The sequence below is a fragment of the Oryzias latipes genome, chromosome 9 (assembly GCF_053564925.1).
Source record: "Oryzias latipes strain Hd-rR chromosome 9, Olatipes_Hd-rR_3.1".
Taxonomy (NCBI): domain Eukaryota; kingdom Metazoa; phylum Chordata; class Actinopteri; order Beloniformes; family Adrianichthyidae; genus Oryzias; species Oryzias latipes.
This window is the reverse complement of record NC_136245.1, coordinates 3,183,433-3,198,867: the sequence shown is the minus strand read 5'-3', so window position 1 is coordinate 3,198,867 and position 15,435 is coordinate 3,183,433. Positions and strand designations below refer to the sequence as shown.

The following is a 15,435-nucleotide window of genomic DNA, read 5'->3' as shown; positions in this document are numbered from 1 at the left end:
ACAACAATAGGAATGAAGAAATACTTAATCATGCAGTGTTAAGCTTAAATTTCTTAATACGCGTCTTCCATCATCAGAAAAATGCTGCAAGAACACGTTAGAAACAACAAAAACACAGTTTTCCTCGGAGTGGGTCGTTTGGTTCAGTTCTCAACTCTCTCAACCCAAACAGCATGGAGTTCTCCTTCTGCAGGTTCTGCTCTCTGAGCTCAGGCCTGATTATCTGCTGGCCAGGTCCTGACCTTTGTGAGGGGGTGTGTGAGCGCACAGCCCGGCCCAGCCAATGGTTTTTGCCCCCAACTGCTGATTCCCACAGTGAGAATGAACACAGATGGTGATACCTGCCTACCCCCCACCCCCCAACAGACCCACACACACACGGGGGCAGGACAGGCTGCAGGACGTAGGCTGACGGCAGCAGCAGGTTGGTTTAACGACGTTCAGGATCTGGGAAACACCAACAAAAAACAGCAGGAGGGTGTGTGTGTGTGTGTGTGTGTATCGTGTGTGTGTGTGTGTGTGCGCACAGAGAGGTGAAACGGAGAGGTGGCAGTGGTCTGACCATCAGGTGTTGCTCCGCAGGATGTCTGGGAGTTAAAAAAAGCAAACATCTAATCACATGCACATACACACACACTATGTGGTACCTGTCCGTGCACGTGTTTCAGGTGCAGTGTCTGTTGTGGTGCCACGTAAATCCCACGCACACACCTGCTTTAAGCAGATCTCAGATCTAAACGGTTTCTTTACAGGTGCACGGGGGGGGGGGGGGGGGGGGGGTCATTTATGTCAAAGTCCATGCTTTGGAAAAATCCACCTCCATAGAGAACAGCAATAATGCAGTGAGTGCTTCAGGTTATCAAAGTGACACGATGCAGAAAAAGAAGAGAGGCCATCTGTCCTGCTGCAGGTGTTGTTCCCCTCATCTGGGAACTTCATGAAACGCTCAGTCTGGATTTGGAAACCATCCGGTGTAACGGGAGTGAACTCCACAGTCCGGGCTTTTCCTTTTGGATCTGAGTGACAAAACGGCTCAGACTACGGTAACTACAGAAATGTTTGCCGTCTTAGTCAAAGTAATGACTTAATAAGCAGAATTGTAACGATAAAAAACGGTTTTAAAAAATATATATATTTAATAAAGCTATATGTTTTGATTTGATCTTAACTGGAAATCAACAAATGACAACTATGATGGATTTAGCATTATTTAGAGTTCGTGCAGTCTGGTCAGCTTTTTATCTCTAAAATCTAAAGTAACAAGTAACACGGCAACAAACAGTGGGAAACATTTTTTTTTACCATGCAGGACATTTTATATCAGAGAACTGAACTGTTCCTGGTTTTACAAAATAATGATTTGATATTCTGCATTTATGGGAAAGATCCTGGTTTGTGTAAATGATTAATCTTTCTCCCAGAGCCAGAACAGAATGGAATTGAACCAGCACCTGCATTCTCCATGCTGTTTGTCCTCCAGACCAGCAGGGGGCGATCGAGCACCGTGAGCCTGCAGATCGGCTGTCCTGAAAACAGTGCGGTTTCCCGAGCTGTCAGCGTCGGACTTCATTTCGGTTCTGTTCGGCTGTGCTCGGGGTTTAGCAGTCTGAAGGGCTCCGGGTTCGGTGCAGCAGAGAGACTGTGGCCGCTGGGAGGCGCTCGGGGATTTGGGATGGGCGACGGGACGCTGGAGTTCTTCAGGAGCGCGGGCGCGCTCACCGGCAAGGACGCGTGCGCAGTCAGCTGGGCGCACGCGGTCAACAGTAGGCGGGAGCTTGCGCGTGCTCTTACAGGTGGGCTACTGACGTTATGAACACTCCAGTTGGGAGTTCTTTGAACAGCTGACGGCATAAAAAATAAATGTATTTTGGCGCGGGTGACGTCAGTTTACCAATATCGGGATCGATCGTTGGGTTTGTTGTGACGTCACACAGTCTGGGTAAATCGAGGAGCACAGTTCTACCATCTTCCTGTTGCTGGAGCCTATCTCAGCTACTGTTGGGTGACACAGGTGTCCATTCTGTTGTAGGAGCGCACGCACACTCGCATGCACACGCACATGCACAGATAGGGGCAATTTTGGAATCACCAGTTCACCTATGAAGCATGTTTTTGGACTGCAAACCCACACATGCCCACACAGAGAGGGGATGTACACTCCACACGGGTCCACGCTGGGATTTGAACCAGGGCCGTTTTGGTGGAGTGAAAACACATCAGATTGACATTTTAAGCCCCCGGTTTTAAAGGAAAAAGTAAGCAGCATTTATGTTAAAATGACGGTGAAAAGGTTTGAGGTTCTGCTTCACAATCAGACATTAGGCTGTCGTCACTAAAGCAAACGTAAACTGTTTTAGAAATAGTGTTTCAAAATAATCTTCTTAATCTTCCAGTTAGACTTTCATATTTTCTTGTTAAATAAAAAAAAAACTGCCAGAAGAAAAAAAATGACCAGAGATTTGACACATCATAGGTTTATTTGAATATGGTTATAAAATATGGAATTAGGTTTAAATGCAAACATAAACAATAATATAATACAGAAGCTCAAAATATTACAGCTCATAACTGCAAATCGAGTATTTGAAAACCTGCTGCATTTTGAATAAGCTCGTGTAAAAAGCTGTTGTTCTGATTATTTGACGTATATGTCATATACAAAAACAGCATAAATGTCACAAGCAGACCAAGCCGCTCTACACGCATGACGCAGTTTCTGAGGCTCTGAAATATAAACAAAGTTTGAAAAGCATTAAAGACATTCCTTTATAAGAATGATTTTTAGCACTATTTGTCATTCTTATTTGTATCTTTTTAATGCTGCTTTATAATGTATCGCTTTGAGTTTTCATTTTAAAATGTAAAGCGCATATCTTTCTAAATAAAATGTATAATTATTAATTTCTAAACTGCATGTTGAAATGTTTACATTCTGCTTCAAAATATCTCATCTTTCTTTCTAAAAGCCATGTTTTTGCGCATCGCTGCCATCTTGTGGTGAAATCCAAAATAGCTTTTTGCGATTCATGGTTCTGGGGGACTTTATTATAACGCAGCTACAGGCTGTATTTGGGCTTCAGGCCACACTTTGGACGCGCCTTCATTATGTGTGCTATATGACGGACCGTCACGGCACCGCAAATTTGGACGGTAAATAATAATTTACCTTTCATTGAAAGCATGACTTTTGCTCATCAGGTCCTTTATTCTGAGGGGGTCAGGGCCTCTGCTTATGTGTTGGTGGGTGTGTCTCTTAGATCACAGTCACATGCTTGAAGCTGATGTCATCCTGAGAGGTCGTGACCCCAAGGAGCCCGTCATGGCCCACCCCCCAGACACGGACAGCGACATTACACTGAGTGAGTGGCTCCACGGTGTGAGGGAGCACCGTAAGGGGATAAAGCTGGACTTTAAGAGGTGAACCCCACCCCAAACCCCCCCACCACACACACACAACCACACAGACCTCCTAACGGTGCACTCACCTGGCTCTCCATGCAGTCTGGAGGCCGTGGCTCCGTCCTTGGTCCTGCTGGAGCCGGTGCTTTCCGAGAAGAAGTTTCCTGTGTGGATCAATGCTGACATCCTGACTGGTCCTGGGGGGCGGGCCACCCCCCTAAAGGCAGAGTCCTTCCTGTCGGCTACTGCTGATCTCCCCCCCCACGCTGTGCTGTCTCTGGGGTGGACCACAGGATGGACCGCAGGGGCAGAAAATCCAGGTGAGCCCACCTGAGGCTGTCTGAGCCGTTGAAAGGAGGCGGGGTTAAGCAGAGCGTCACGCCTGAACCAGTGTTGGAGGATTTACAATCATCGACCACTTTATTAGGTATGCCTGTTCAACTGCTGGTAAATCCAAATTTCTAATCAGCCAATCACATGGCAGCAACTCAATGCATTTATGTAGACATGGTCCAGGTGATCTGCTGCAGTTTAAACCAGCATCAGAATGAGGAAGAAAGGTGACTGAAGTGACTTTGAATGGTTGTTGGTGCCAGACAAGCTGGTCTGAGGAATTCAGAAACTGCTGATCTACTGGGATTTTCACCCACAACCATCTCTAGAGTTTACAAAGAATGATCTTTAAAGTAGAAAATATCCAGAGAGCAGCAGTTCTGTGGACGGAAATGTCTTGTTGACGCCAGAGGTAAGACTGGCTCCAGCTGATAGAAAGACAACAGGAACTCAAAGAACCACTGGTTCCAACCGAGGTCTGCAGAAGAGCATCTCTGAAAGAACAACACGTCCAACCTGGAGGCAAATGGACTACAGCAGCAGAAGATCACACCGGGTACCACTGCTGTCAGCTAAGAACAGGAACCTGAGGCTACAATTCACACAGACTCACCAAAACTGGACCATAGAAGATGGAAAAAGGTTGTCTGGTCTGATGAGTCTCCATCTCTGCTGCCACATTCAGATGGTAGGGTCAGAATTTGGCCTCAACAACCTGAAAGCATGGATCCATCCTGCCTGGTGGCAACGGTTCATGCTGGTGGTGGTGGTGTCATGGTGTGGGGGATCTTGACACACTTTGGACCTCTTAGTACCAGTTGAGCACGGTTCCAACACCACAGCCTACCTGATTATTGCTGCTGACCATGTCCATCTCTTTCTGACTGCAGTGTAGCATCTTCTGATGCTACTTCCAGCAGGATAAGGCTCCATGTCATCAAGCTGGAATCATCTCAGACATGTTTCTAGAACATGACAATGAGTTTTCTGGACTCAAACGGCCTCCCCAGTCACCAGAACCCAATAGAGAACCTTTGGGATGTGGTGGAACGGGGGATCAGCATCATGGATGTGCAGAGGACAAATCTGCAGCAACTGTGATGCTGTCATGTCAAGATGGACCAAAGTCTCTGAGGAATGTTTCCAGAACCTTGTTGAATCGATGCCACCAAGGACTAAGGTGGTTCTGAAGGCTAAGGGGGTCCAACCCGGTACCAGCAAGGTATATGTTATAAAGTGGCCGGTGATGTGTATATGTGAGCGTTCCTTGATGTGAAGGTGTGTGTGCATGAGTGAGGGAGGGTGCACCTACATGTAGCAGATGAATGTGTGTGATGGTGGGAATGTGTGTGTCAGCAGCAGTGTGCACGTGTGTGTAAGTGTGTTCCATGGGCGGCGCTGAAGTTCACTGCGATTTCCCCAGAGTGTGTTTTTCTGTTGCCGTCCTGTTCCGCACCAGTTCCTGTAAAAGTGTTTCTGAAATCTGTCATGAACTCCTGTTTCTGCGCGGCGGTGCTGCAGCTGCACCTTCATCCTCCTCCTCCTCCTCCTCCGTGTTCCAGGTTACAGCTGGGACATGGTGCAGGAGATGGAGCAGATCTGCAGGGACCTTCCTCACGCCGTCACGTTCCCCGTGCGAGCTGCCCTGCTGGCACAGTCCCTCCCCCAGCTGTGCTGGCTGCTGCAGCGGTCAGACAGGTGACCCCGCCCCCACGAGCATTTGTTAGCTTAAGCCCAGGTGATGCTCACAGCTGTTCACCTGCGTTTCCTCTCAGGTTTTCCCTCACGGTCTGGACCTCCACTGAGGATCAGTTCTCCCTTCAGGACCTGCGGAGCTACAGGAGTCGCCTGGATGTCGGCAAGATCTACTTCGACCTGCTGGACTCTGTGAGAGCGGAGCTCAGAGGCACGTCGGCAGAGTCTGAGTGAAGCTCCCTGATGCCCCCCAGGACGCAGGGGGAGGGACCAAAGAGATGATGCAATGATTCACTTTTTTCACTGTTTTGTTTGGAAATAAGATTTGTGTTTTACAGAACAAACTAAAAATTCAGAAAAAACATTTTTTGAGCAAATAATAGTTTTATACTGAGCCTGGTGTAAAGCAATACGATAAATAAAAAAATCCTTTTTAAACTGAGCTCAATATGTGTTTGTCACTTTCAACACACACCTAATGGATGCAGTGAGGATGCGGCGATTCCCTCTCCATCCAGCTCGGCTCATCCGTACCACAGACAGTTCGGTTTTAAACCGGGATCTGTGGCATCCCCGGTATGTAAACAGTTTGTAGCCTTCAGAGTATTCCTTTATTGTTGGGAGGTCTTGGACTATTTTCAACTTTGCACATGGATAGGAGGTCATCCAGATTAAAGACGTTTTTCATCCAGACATCTGTTTACCTCAGTCTTTATTTTAAGCCAAAAGGAGGCGGAGCTTTGCTCTTTTCTAATCAGCCTGGTATAGTCAGCAGATCAACAAGAACCAAACCTAAAATCATTTCACACAGAAAACCCTTTAAGTCCTGGAAAACCCTTGATTTGATCCGGAAAAAGGAAGTGAACCCAATTTGGAGTCTGAGATCTTCTGGTCAGAAAAAAAGCTGGAGCAGCATCCGGCAGGAGCGGAATGAAGTCGGCCCTTGCTTTGAGCATTAAATAAAACAATTCCTACGTCAAAGATGCTCTGATGGGAGGAGGCGTGGGGTTTCTTAGTGTCGGAGATCAAAGAAGCCACTTTACATTAACAAATTACAGGACGCAGAAGCTAAATCTGACTGACCTTTAGACCTTTTTGCTGTAAAACAGATGAAATCATAGAAGATTGTCTGAGAAAAACAGGTTAGTCCTTAAATTCTTCTGTTCTGCAGGAGGGCTGAGCAGAGATGGAAACGCGTCTACTAGAGCGGGTCTTCAGTGTGTAGGATAACACTTTCCAGCACTAGATGGCGTTGTGCGTTTTCTTGATGGAGCTGTAGCTGAGTTTGCACTTCAATCCCAATATAGATCCAATAGAACACTGCGCTTTAAGGTTGCTTTACCTGTCTGAGCTCCAGGTGAGAACAAATGGACTCTGTAAACTTATTTAAATTACATTTCATTGAACTGTTTCTAGAACATCTGCTGCATGTCATTGCAGAGGCGACATTCCTGCTGAAGCCTCCTCCAGAGCTGATGGGTTCTGTTTGTTCGTGATGTTCTATCTGCAGTCCGTTCCATTGCTTTGAGGGTTTATTTCTTCTTACAAAAACAACGAGAAAACAGGATGCTTTGTATGAGTTAATGAAGGAAAACGGCAGCATTGCGGTAAAAAAGAAATAAGCATCTCAAGCTCTGCTCTCCCCAGTCCCGAGTGTAGGTGAGCGGCCGTTGATCTTCCTTTTTTGAGGCGCCACTACAATGTTAAAAAAAGGCGAAACATGCAAAACTGCAAAAAAGGACGTTTCTCATGCTCAGAAATGCAACCAAGCATCCCAAATAGCCATTAGAGTAATGGTGGCCTTTCAAATGAAAATAATTGGAAACAGTAGCTGTGTTTCTAAGGACAAAAGTGATCGGAATGAACGCCTGATCAGAATAAAAATGCCTCACGTAAACACGCCGTTTGGAATACGCTGCCCCCATATGACTCATTCGGATCAACATTTCTTTCCAATCAAGATAGGTGGGAGTGGCTCAGGTGGTTGAGCAGGTTCTCCAAATCGAAGGGTCGGTGGTTTGATCCCCGCTCCCCCCAGTCAACCATCTTTGTGTCCTTGGCCAAGACACTTCACCCTCCCTGCCTCCAGTGTGGCTCCACTGGTGTGTGAATGTGTATGAATGTGCCGGTGATGGTCAGAGGGGCCAAAGGCGTGGCCTGGAAGCCACGGCTCTGTCCGTCTGTCCCGGGTCATGGTAGCTACTGTTGTAGTCAGCGCAGCATCATCAGTAGCTACCATCACCAAGTATGAATGAGGAGTGAATGAATAATGGACACATTTTAAGAACTTTGAGCGTCTGGAAAGGCGCAGATAAATCCAATCCATTATTATTATTATGTTGTTCTGATGACGGTGCATATAAACAGTTTATTCCAATCGTGGGTCACTACTGCGCTGGTTTAGGTCTGGTTTAGGAACGCGTACGGCCGGCGGCTCTGCGCGAGCGACGCATGTCTCTGATCAGAGCAGCTGGACTCATAGCTTCGTGTTTGCGGGCAGGGGAGGGTGCTTTGTTACGGCGTGCGCTCCGGAAGAAGCTGCAGACCGCAGTCCGTCCGGCCGCTCTGCTGGAGTGAGCTGCAGGACTCAGGAGAACTGTGTCTCCGAGCAGAGGAGCGGAGCTGGTGGAAGCGGTTATTGAATGCAGAAAAGCTGCGCAGTCCTGAGAAACCATGTAAACAATCATGTGAATTTGTGTTTCCAGTTGTGTCCAGACAAAAGAAAGGCTGAAGTTATTCCCACATATTTACGTTCAGCTAAGATGCAGATTGTAGCTTTGACAGCACATTCAAAGCTGAATGTTGTTGTTGGCACATATTGGCCTAATCCTAACCCTTCATCCGAGTCCGTATGACCAAGAATTAAGCACTCGCCGCACATATTTAAAAAAACATGAACAAACAGGCACCTAATAATAATAATAACAATAAAAGCACGTTTAGAAGGTCGTCTCGCTCTATGCAGTAGCTTTGTTTGCTTACAACAGAACTCAATATTTCTTCATCGATGGCTGTTTCTGGTATTTTAGACAGTTCTCCGCACTTCAAAAGGATTTGTTCTGACCAAAAGTGTGGCGTATGTAAACGTTTGTTTTAATCAGATGACGTTTTTCTATGCACATGAACACAGTTCAATTTTAATCTGATCTTTGATCCAATCAAAGACATTTTGCACATAGAACCGCAGCTAATGAGTCTGAACCAATGAGGTTCTAGAAGGGAAATGCAAAACCAACACACATCACCAAGTCTTGAATTAGCAGCTTCTGAGAATATCGCACTAACAAACAATAGGCTAAAGCAATAAGCTAGTTTTAGGCTCTTTGATCTGCGTAGCCTCTGCAGACAACGTTTAAAGTACAGAGAGGTGGAGCTGGAGGAAGTTCTTTCTGTCCATTGTGTCCTAGCGCCCAAATGTTTCCTCAAAATTGGCCAGTTGTTTGATCTGTTCGCTCTGCATGGAGTGGCGTCTCCACAGCATCTTCTTGGCCTTCAGATCTGGTGGAAAACCAGGCGCACACGGAACAACGGGTTTTGACAGAACAGCGCTGAGGGTCTTCTTACTTCCACTCACTGGGTACGTCGAACTGGAGCTTACTCCAATATCCGGGATAGGAACATGGGGGTTCAGAGGGGGGAGGTACCCAGGGCGTGTGTGGGCAATGTGATCCAGAAGAAGAGCTCCCGAGCCTCTTCGCTCCAGTCCGGCACCACGTCTCTGCTGGACGGAGCTCTCCAGAGATTCCCTGGATCCTGACAGAGTGGAAGGCCTGCCGTTCATCAGCTTGTGCTTCTCTGATCCTGAGCCAGATCCAGCACTGCTCTTCTGCCTGTCTCGGTTGCCACCCTGCATTAACTGAGAGTCCGAGCTGTAATGGTCAATGCCGATGTTCCTGCGATGCACCACATTTTGAAGACTGGAAACAATCAACTGTCTGAGACTCTCTGAGGATCCCTTATCCACTGGGATGGATTCATGGGCAAACGGGAGGCTGTCTTGATGTAAGTTTGGGTGGGAGGCAGAATGCAAAGACCCAGCAGCACTGTCATAGGACATTTTCCTCCCAAGGCCTTTCCTTCCCCCTCCTCCCTTGGTCTCATTACCTAGCATGTTTTCTAGAGCTTTCTGTAGCGCTGCTACGTCTTTCACATCAATGCTGTGGTGACGTGAAACGGCCAGTCTTCTTTGGACAAGCAGGTCATTGACTTTGAAGGAGACCTCCTCCTGAGGAGTCATTTCCAGTGGCTCTTCCATCAGCGACGTGCTCTGACTCTGCAGCAGCAGTGAAGGACTCTTACAACCCAGTTCTGAGTGGAGTCTGAGGAGGTTCGATCTCTTGTCTGCCCCAGGCACACAGAAAGGGCTTGGCTGTTTGGTTGGAGAACCAGGTCGAGATAAAAACTTGCAAAACCCAAAATCTAAACACTGGGGATCTCTAAGGCCAAGAACAGGACTGCCAGGTTGGAGAGCAGAGGCTCCTAAAAGTCCCTGTGGGGAAGTTGGCAGATGGACCTCATTGGGCGTCAGGCAGCAAGGGGTTGAGGTGTGAACCAGGCGTCCTTCCAGGTCAGGAGGTGGAGGAACATTCAGGTACTGCTTTGTCTTCTGTTGGCCCGAAGGCATCTTGTTGGTGGTGATGATGATGACCTCCTTTCCCTTTGCCTTACAGGCATCCAGGATCACGTCGAGGATGTCCCTGTTGCCTGAGTTGACCGCGTAAACTATCGCTGACACGCCTGAATGATCCTCAAGGGTTGGATCAGCACCACTGCTCAGCAGGAGCGACACGATCTCAGCCCCCGTCTGTTCTAGACATGCGTGCATCAGAGCTGTTTTCCCTGTCTTGTCCTGAATGTTTGGATCAGCGCCATTTTCCAGTAGATACCTGGTGACAGGAAATTCAACATTTATTCAACCAAAAGAGTATAGGACGTCGGTGCACATTCTTTTAAGAAGTGGAGCAGCTAAAATGTTCTTAAAAACCGTACCGGACCATCCTGTGTTTGGGGACACTCAGGGCGTCGGTGTGCTGAGTCTTACAGGCCACCATAAGCGGCGTCTCGCCGTGCTCGTTGCTCTCATTAATGTAAGCCCCTCCCTCTAGGAGCAGCCGAGTGAGGCGGAGTCGACTCAGGTAAACGGCCTTCAGCAGAGAGTTGCCGTCCATTCGGACTTCTGTGGACTCGTGCATTGCAGCGATCCTCGATGTGGGATGGCCGGCTCTTCGTCTGAAGGTGCACTCGGTGCAGCACCTGCAGCTGGAGATTAGATTAGATTAGATTAGATTTATAGTCATTGTGTATGGTACAATGAGATTTAAGCATCGCCATCAGTGCAAGTACAGCAAGGAAGGGAAAGAAAAATAGTAAAAAACATTGTAATACAATAAAATCAAACAAACGATCAGTGTTTTCACCGATTCGTCAGATGAAAACACCAGAATGTGAATTGACCTGCAGATCCGAGACGTAAAACGTTGTATCAAACATGCAGGTTGATGGCGTCTTTTCTGATTGCTGCTGCCTTCTCACCACGCTGATAACGGCTTGAAGAAACTTTTTCTAACATTGTTTTCTCTATTAGAAAAAATACAGAAACAGTTTTCCTCTGCATGTGAGAACATTCTTAACCCTTGTGCTATCTTGTGGGGTCCAGATGACCCCAATCCTAATGTTGTGGGGTCATCTGGACCCCACAAGATAGCACAAGGGTTATGAACATTCATGGGCAATGATATAACTGGACTCGGTGACTGACTGCAAACCAGTCCAGGGTGTATCCCGCCTTGACCCAACACTGACTTAGTAAATTGTTAGTCGCAACTGCCCTCACGGCTATATATTTTGGGCTGGCAAGAGAGAACATGCAAACTCCACACAGAAATGTCCTCCATTGATGTTCTGGTTCAGGGACTTGAACCGGGGACCTTCTTTTGCTGTCAGGCAAGGGCGCTAACCACTGCACCACTGTGCAAAACTCCTATCCAGCCAAAATCTCATCACCAGAGGTTACACTCAGTGGGAGAAGGCAAGAACAGCCATCAGTCAAGGGATGAAGAGACAGGACTTTTCAGTGACGGCATAACAATTGAAAATGAAGGCCAAAGTAATGAACAGGACTACAAAGATTTGGAACTTGGCTCACCGCCTCGCAAAGTTAGATTCCAAGGTAGATACTGGGGCACAAGTCAACACAATTCCAGTGAACCTTTTCCAAACATTATTCCAGGACATCAGGGTTGCGAGCAGCAAACGACAGGCTCACAGTCCACGGTGGACACTCCCTAAACGTGGATGGCACATGCAAATTGAGATGTAAACACAAAGACCAATTACTGATGTTGGAGTTCCACGTCGTTGACACAAGTTCCCCACCAGTGTTGGCAATGAAAGCCTGCAGAGACTTAAACCTGATTCAAATTGTGATGCAGTAACAACTGAAAAGATTGACACAGACTCACAAAACATATTGGAGAACTTTAAAGATTTGTTTTGGGGCACAGGAGCACTTTGACCCAGAAACAACACCAGTTTTCTGCCCTCCTCACAGGATACCTGTCGCTCAGCGAAGTCGGCTCAAAGAAGAGCTTGAAAGCATGGAGTAGAACGACATCATCTGTAAGGTCACTGAGCCAACAGCATGGGTGAATGCACTCGTTGTAGAAAAACAAAATCTGGAAAGCTCAGGGTTTGTCTAGACCCCAGACCACTAAACTAGGCAGTTCAGAGACCTCACTTCCCACACTTGAGGATGCCACAGCAAAGCCCGCAGGAGCAAAATATTTCATTGTTTTAGCTGCTCGATCAGGCAACCGGAGCATGAACCTGAGTCATGAATCATCAGGCATCACCTCAGCGCAGTGTGACATGGCCCTAAGATGCACCTTGAACTCTCTACGACCCTCCATGGGGCAGCACAACCCAAAAACTCATACCGGTGCATGTAACTGAGCTGTAGACTACCCCATGACAATGGAAGGGATTAAGCAGGTTTGGAAAATAGATGGATAAATGATTCTTTTTTAAATGTCCTAATAGATCAAAAGAGTCTGTTAAGTCGGACTGCAGCCATTCTGACTCTCTGTCCTGCGTAAATGAGGAGCAGGGCGAGAACAGCCGCCGCCACCATCAGATGTGACTGCAGAGACGGCGACAAAGCCCAGCCTTCATTCTACATGGCGTCAACGGAAGACCAAACGTACACCACGGAGACGCTGTTAATGCATCTGATTGGCTCCAGCTCTCTGCCGACCCTGAGCGGCGAGCAGGCCAGAGAAAACTTTTTGAAGGTTTCCATGGAAACAACATTTGATTACCACCGCAGATTCCATCACGTGAATAGTCGCATTGTTAGTACGCTAAAGCACAACAAAACCCCCAGACAAGCAGCAGCTGGAGGCTGAGTGCCTGAAGACGTGCAACGCCAGGCAGGATAAACAAAGGAGGAGCTGTGGTGACCTTCTCAGCTGCCCGGACCTTTGTTTACTCGTTATGTAATGCTGCAGTGCTGCTGCTTCTCCATGGGTAAAGCTCTGAGAAGGTCTGAAACATGTGATCTCCAACGCTGTGCACACTTCTGCACTCAGCTTCAAACTCATCACTTCCTCTGTCTTTACACTTCTGCTCCATGTTGAACCCAGAACCCTGAAGCTGCTGGTTGATGAGTCAGGATGGACCCCAGAGCTGCCAGTCTAACACCAGAACACAAAACTTACAGGCAGGACCAGAAAAAAACTCTGATCTATGCCACCTCTGCTGGCCACACAGCCTGGAAACGTCCCTTGAAACTGCTTTTTATATCACAGGGTTAAGGCCAGTTTACTGCTCAGCATCCTATAGGGATCACCACAATAATGGTAGGAGGGAATTTTCAAAATGAAACAGTTGTTCTCAACATCGACACAAAGACAAGTCTTCTGGCCGTCCGGTTCCTCCTTGAACACCTGTAGCGCTCTGTGGGTGGAGCGGACAGGTGTGGGTCACACCCACCTGCAAACACCTCCCTTTCTTCAAAGGTCCTCAAGACCTTCCGTCTGGAAATTTTGAGCTAAATTTACTCACACCTGCTGATATCCCAAGATGCACAACTCCACCCCAACACGATGTTGCCATGACAACCGTGACAACTGTGAAAAAAAAATTATCGTAGCTATCCATCCGTATAGTTTAGATCCAGATTCCAGCTCAGACCAGGCAAACAAAGATCTTCATGGATCTGTTTGTCTGCAGGTGGATCTTCAGAATGGAGCAGAGCGGGGAGCTCGTGGCCCCGCCCGCCGTAAACTCTGATTCTCCTGATTCACAACTATTTGAATGAATAAACTGTCAGAAACGCAGATTTAAGCTTAATCTTAATTCAATGTGTCCTCCATCATCAAAAATATAACACAAAAATGTCAAAAGTACAATTTCCATCGAAGCAGGGATTTAAAAATCACTAATAAAGTCGTTGATTACATCATAAATTGAAGTTATCATTACTTTTCAGTGACATAAACTCACATATCAAGTCATACATAAACCTATAAAGGAATCGCATCAGTAAATTTAATGAAGCCATTAATAAAATCATCCAATTATTTTCCCCACGAGGATCAGTTCATTGCTCTTTAGATTGCAATAGACGTTTTGAAGGTTCATGACGTCACCAATGAAGCTGAAGTCAGTCCTGAGTTGGGACTGAACCCACCACAGACCACCGGGATGATGCCCCCCACAACATCTGACCAAAGAGCCTTTCTGCCCTCAAGCCCCTCCTATCTTTGTATGGCAGTTTTATCTTTGTTGTCATTCTTATGAGTCTGAACTGAACTGAGGACCAGAAACTCCTGAACTGTGAAGCTGCGAGCTCCCCCCCCCCCCCCTCCCATCATCACCCGTGTGTGGGGTGACACTGAGCCCCCCGTGGGCGTCAGCCTGGGATTGAAGCTGCCCCAACAGACAGAATGTGTGATGAGGGAGGCAGCAGAGAAAGGTCACTCCACCACATTTCATGGGGGCCACCCTCTCCTACCCGGAAGGAGCGTGCACAGAAAGCACGCGCAGCAGGGCTGGCTCCCAGCGTCGAGCGCACGCGCATGAAAACACCTGGTCCAAAACGGGTATTTTCCCTTCTCTTCCCGTCTGGCTGCCAGTCTGCGTGAGTTTCACATGGAAACACGCGCGCGCCTGCACCAGTCAAAGATGAGTTTTGGTTCAGAAAAATGTAGAAAATATTCAAACACAGTTTAAAAAGTTAAGTGGTCACGCGGGGCAGAGTTCCCCCCAGTATCAACAGGTGTTCCGCGCGCGTGAACTCACCTGCCGACGTTCCAACCATCAGGCTGTCGCAGCTGCAGCTCCCTCCAGGCGCGCGTCGCCACTCGGAGCCAGCGCGTGAGGAGCGCACGAGGGCAGAGCGAGGCGGCGCGCGCAGCCAATCGCAGCGCAACCTTGGCTGGAGTTTTGCGCAACTGAAGTTCGTTTCTTTTGATGTGCGTGATGACGTCAACGCTGCGAACGTCACTGCAGGGGTTCAAGGCTGCAGGCGCGTGCGCCCATACCGCTCCAGCTTATACAACGCCGCGCGCGGGCGTTTCGGACTAACCCGGATCTGAAGGATGCGTGTCTTGCCTGCGGTGGCGGGGGGAGCGCAGGTGTCAGAATGCTGTGATGTCTCCCACTGCCGCGCGGACCCACCTGAGGGTCCGTGCGTTTTACCTCCATCACAATGATTTGATGCTGAAAAGAGAAAAACTTTTATTTTACGCTGCGAGGACATAGAATGAGCATTTACACTCATAACAGCAAAAAACTTGCTACTATCGTACAGACAGCACTGTTCTGTGATTTCTGAAGGTGAACTTTGACCAAGAAGGAGCTGCAGGAAAGGGAGGCACGGGGGGGGGGGGGGGGGGGGGGGGGGGGCAGGATGGGAAACTTTGATCAATTCGCAGATGACACAACAGGGGTGGGACTGATGTCCATGGAGAACAAGACAGGGAAGAATCCCTAATGACGGGTGAAGGG

The 15,435-nt window shown here is 47.8% G+C and overlaps 2 protein-coding genes across 2 annotated transcripts; one reads left to right on the top strand and one right to left on the bottom strand.

The window, feature by feature from the left end:
• The first annotated feature begins 991 nt into the window (after positions 1 to 991).
• Positions 992 to 5,869, top strand: fam151b (family with sequence similarity 151 member B). Its single transcript, XM_004072952.5, has 6 exons — positions 992 to 1,043; positions 1,481 to 1,793; positions 3,258 to 3,417; positions 3,502 to 3,719; positions 5,295 to 5,430; positions 5,508 to 5,869. The coding sequence occupies exons 2-6, from the start codon at positions 1,673 to 1,675 to the stop codon at positions 5,659 to 5,661; spliced, it is 789 nt and encodes a 262-aa protein (XP_004073000.2). The 5' UTR covers positions 992 to 1,043; positions 1,481 to 1,672; the 3' UTR covers positions 5,662 to 5,869.
• A 2,628-nt stretch (positions 5,870 to 8,497) lies between these two features.
• Positions 8,498 to 14,930, bottom strand: ankrd34bb (ankyrin repeat domain 34Bb). The gene is made up of 3 exons (XM_004072953.5): positions 14,728 to 14,930; positions 10,417 to 10,686; positions 8,498 to 10,313 (listed from the first exon to the last, which is right to left on the bottom strand). Exons 2-3 carry the CDS (start codon positions 10,617 to 10,619, stop codon positions 8,831 to 8,833), a joined length of 1,686 nt encoding a protein of 561 aa, XP_004073001.1. The 5' UTR covers positions 10,620 to 10,686; positions 14,728 to 14,930; the 3' UTR covers positions 8,498 to 8,830.
• Positions 14,931 to 15,435: the final 505 nt, after the last annotated feature.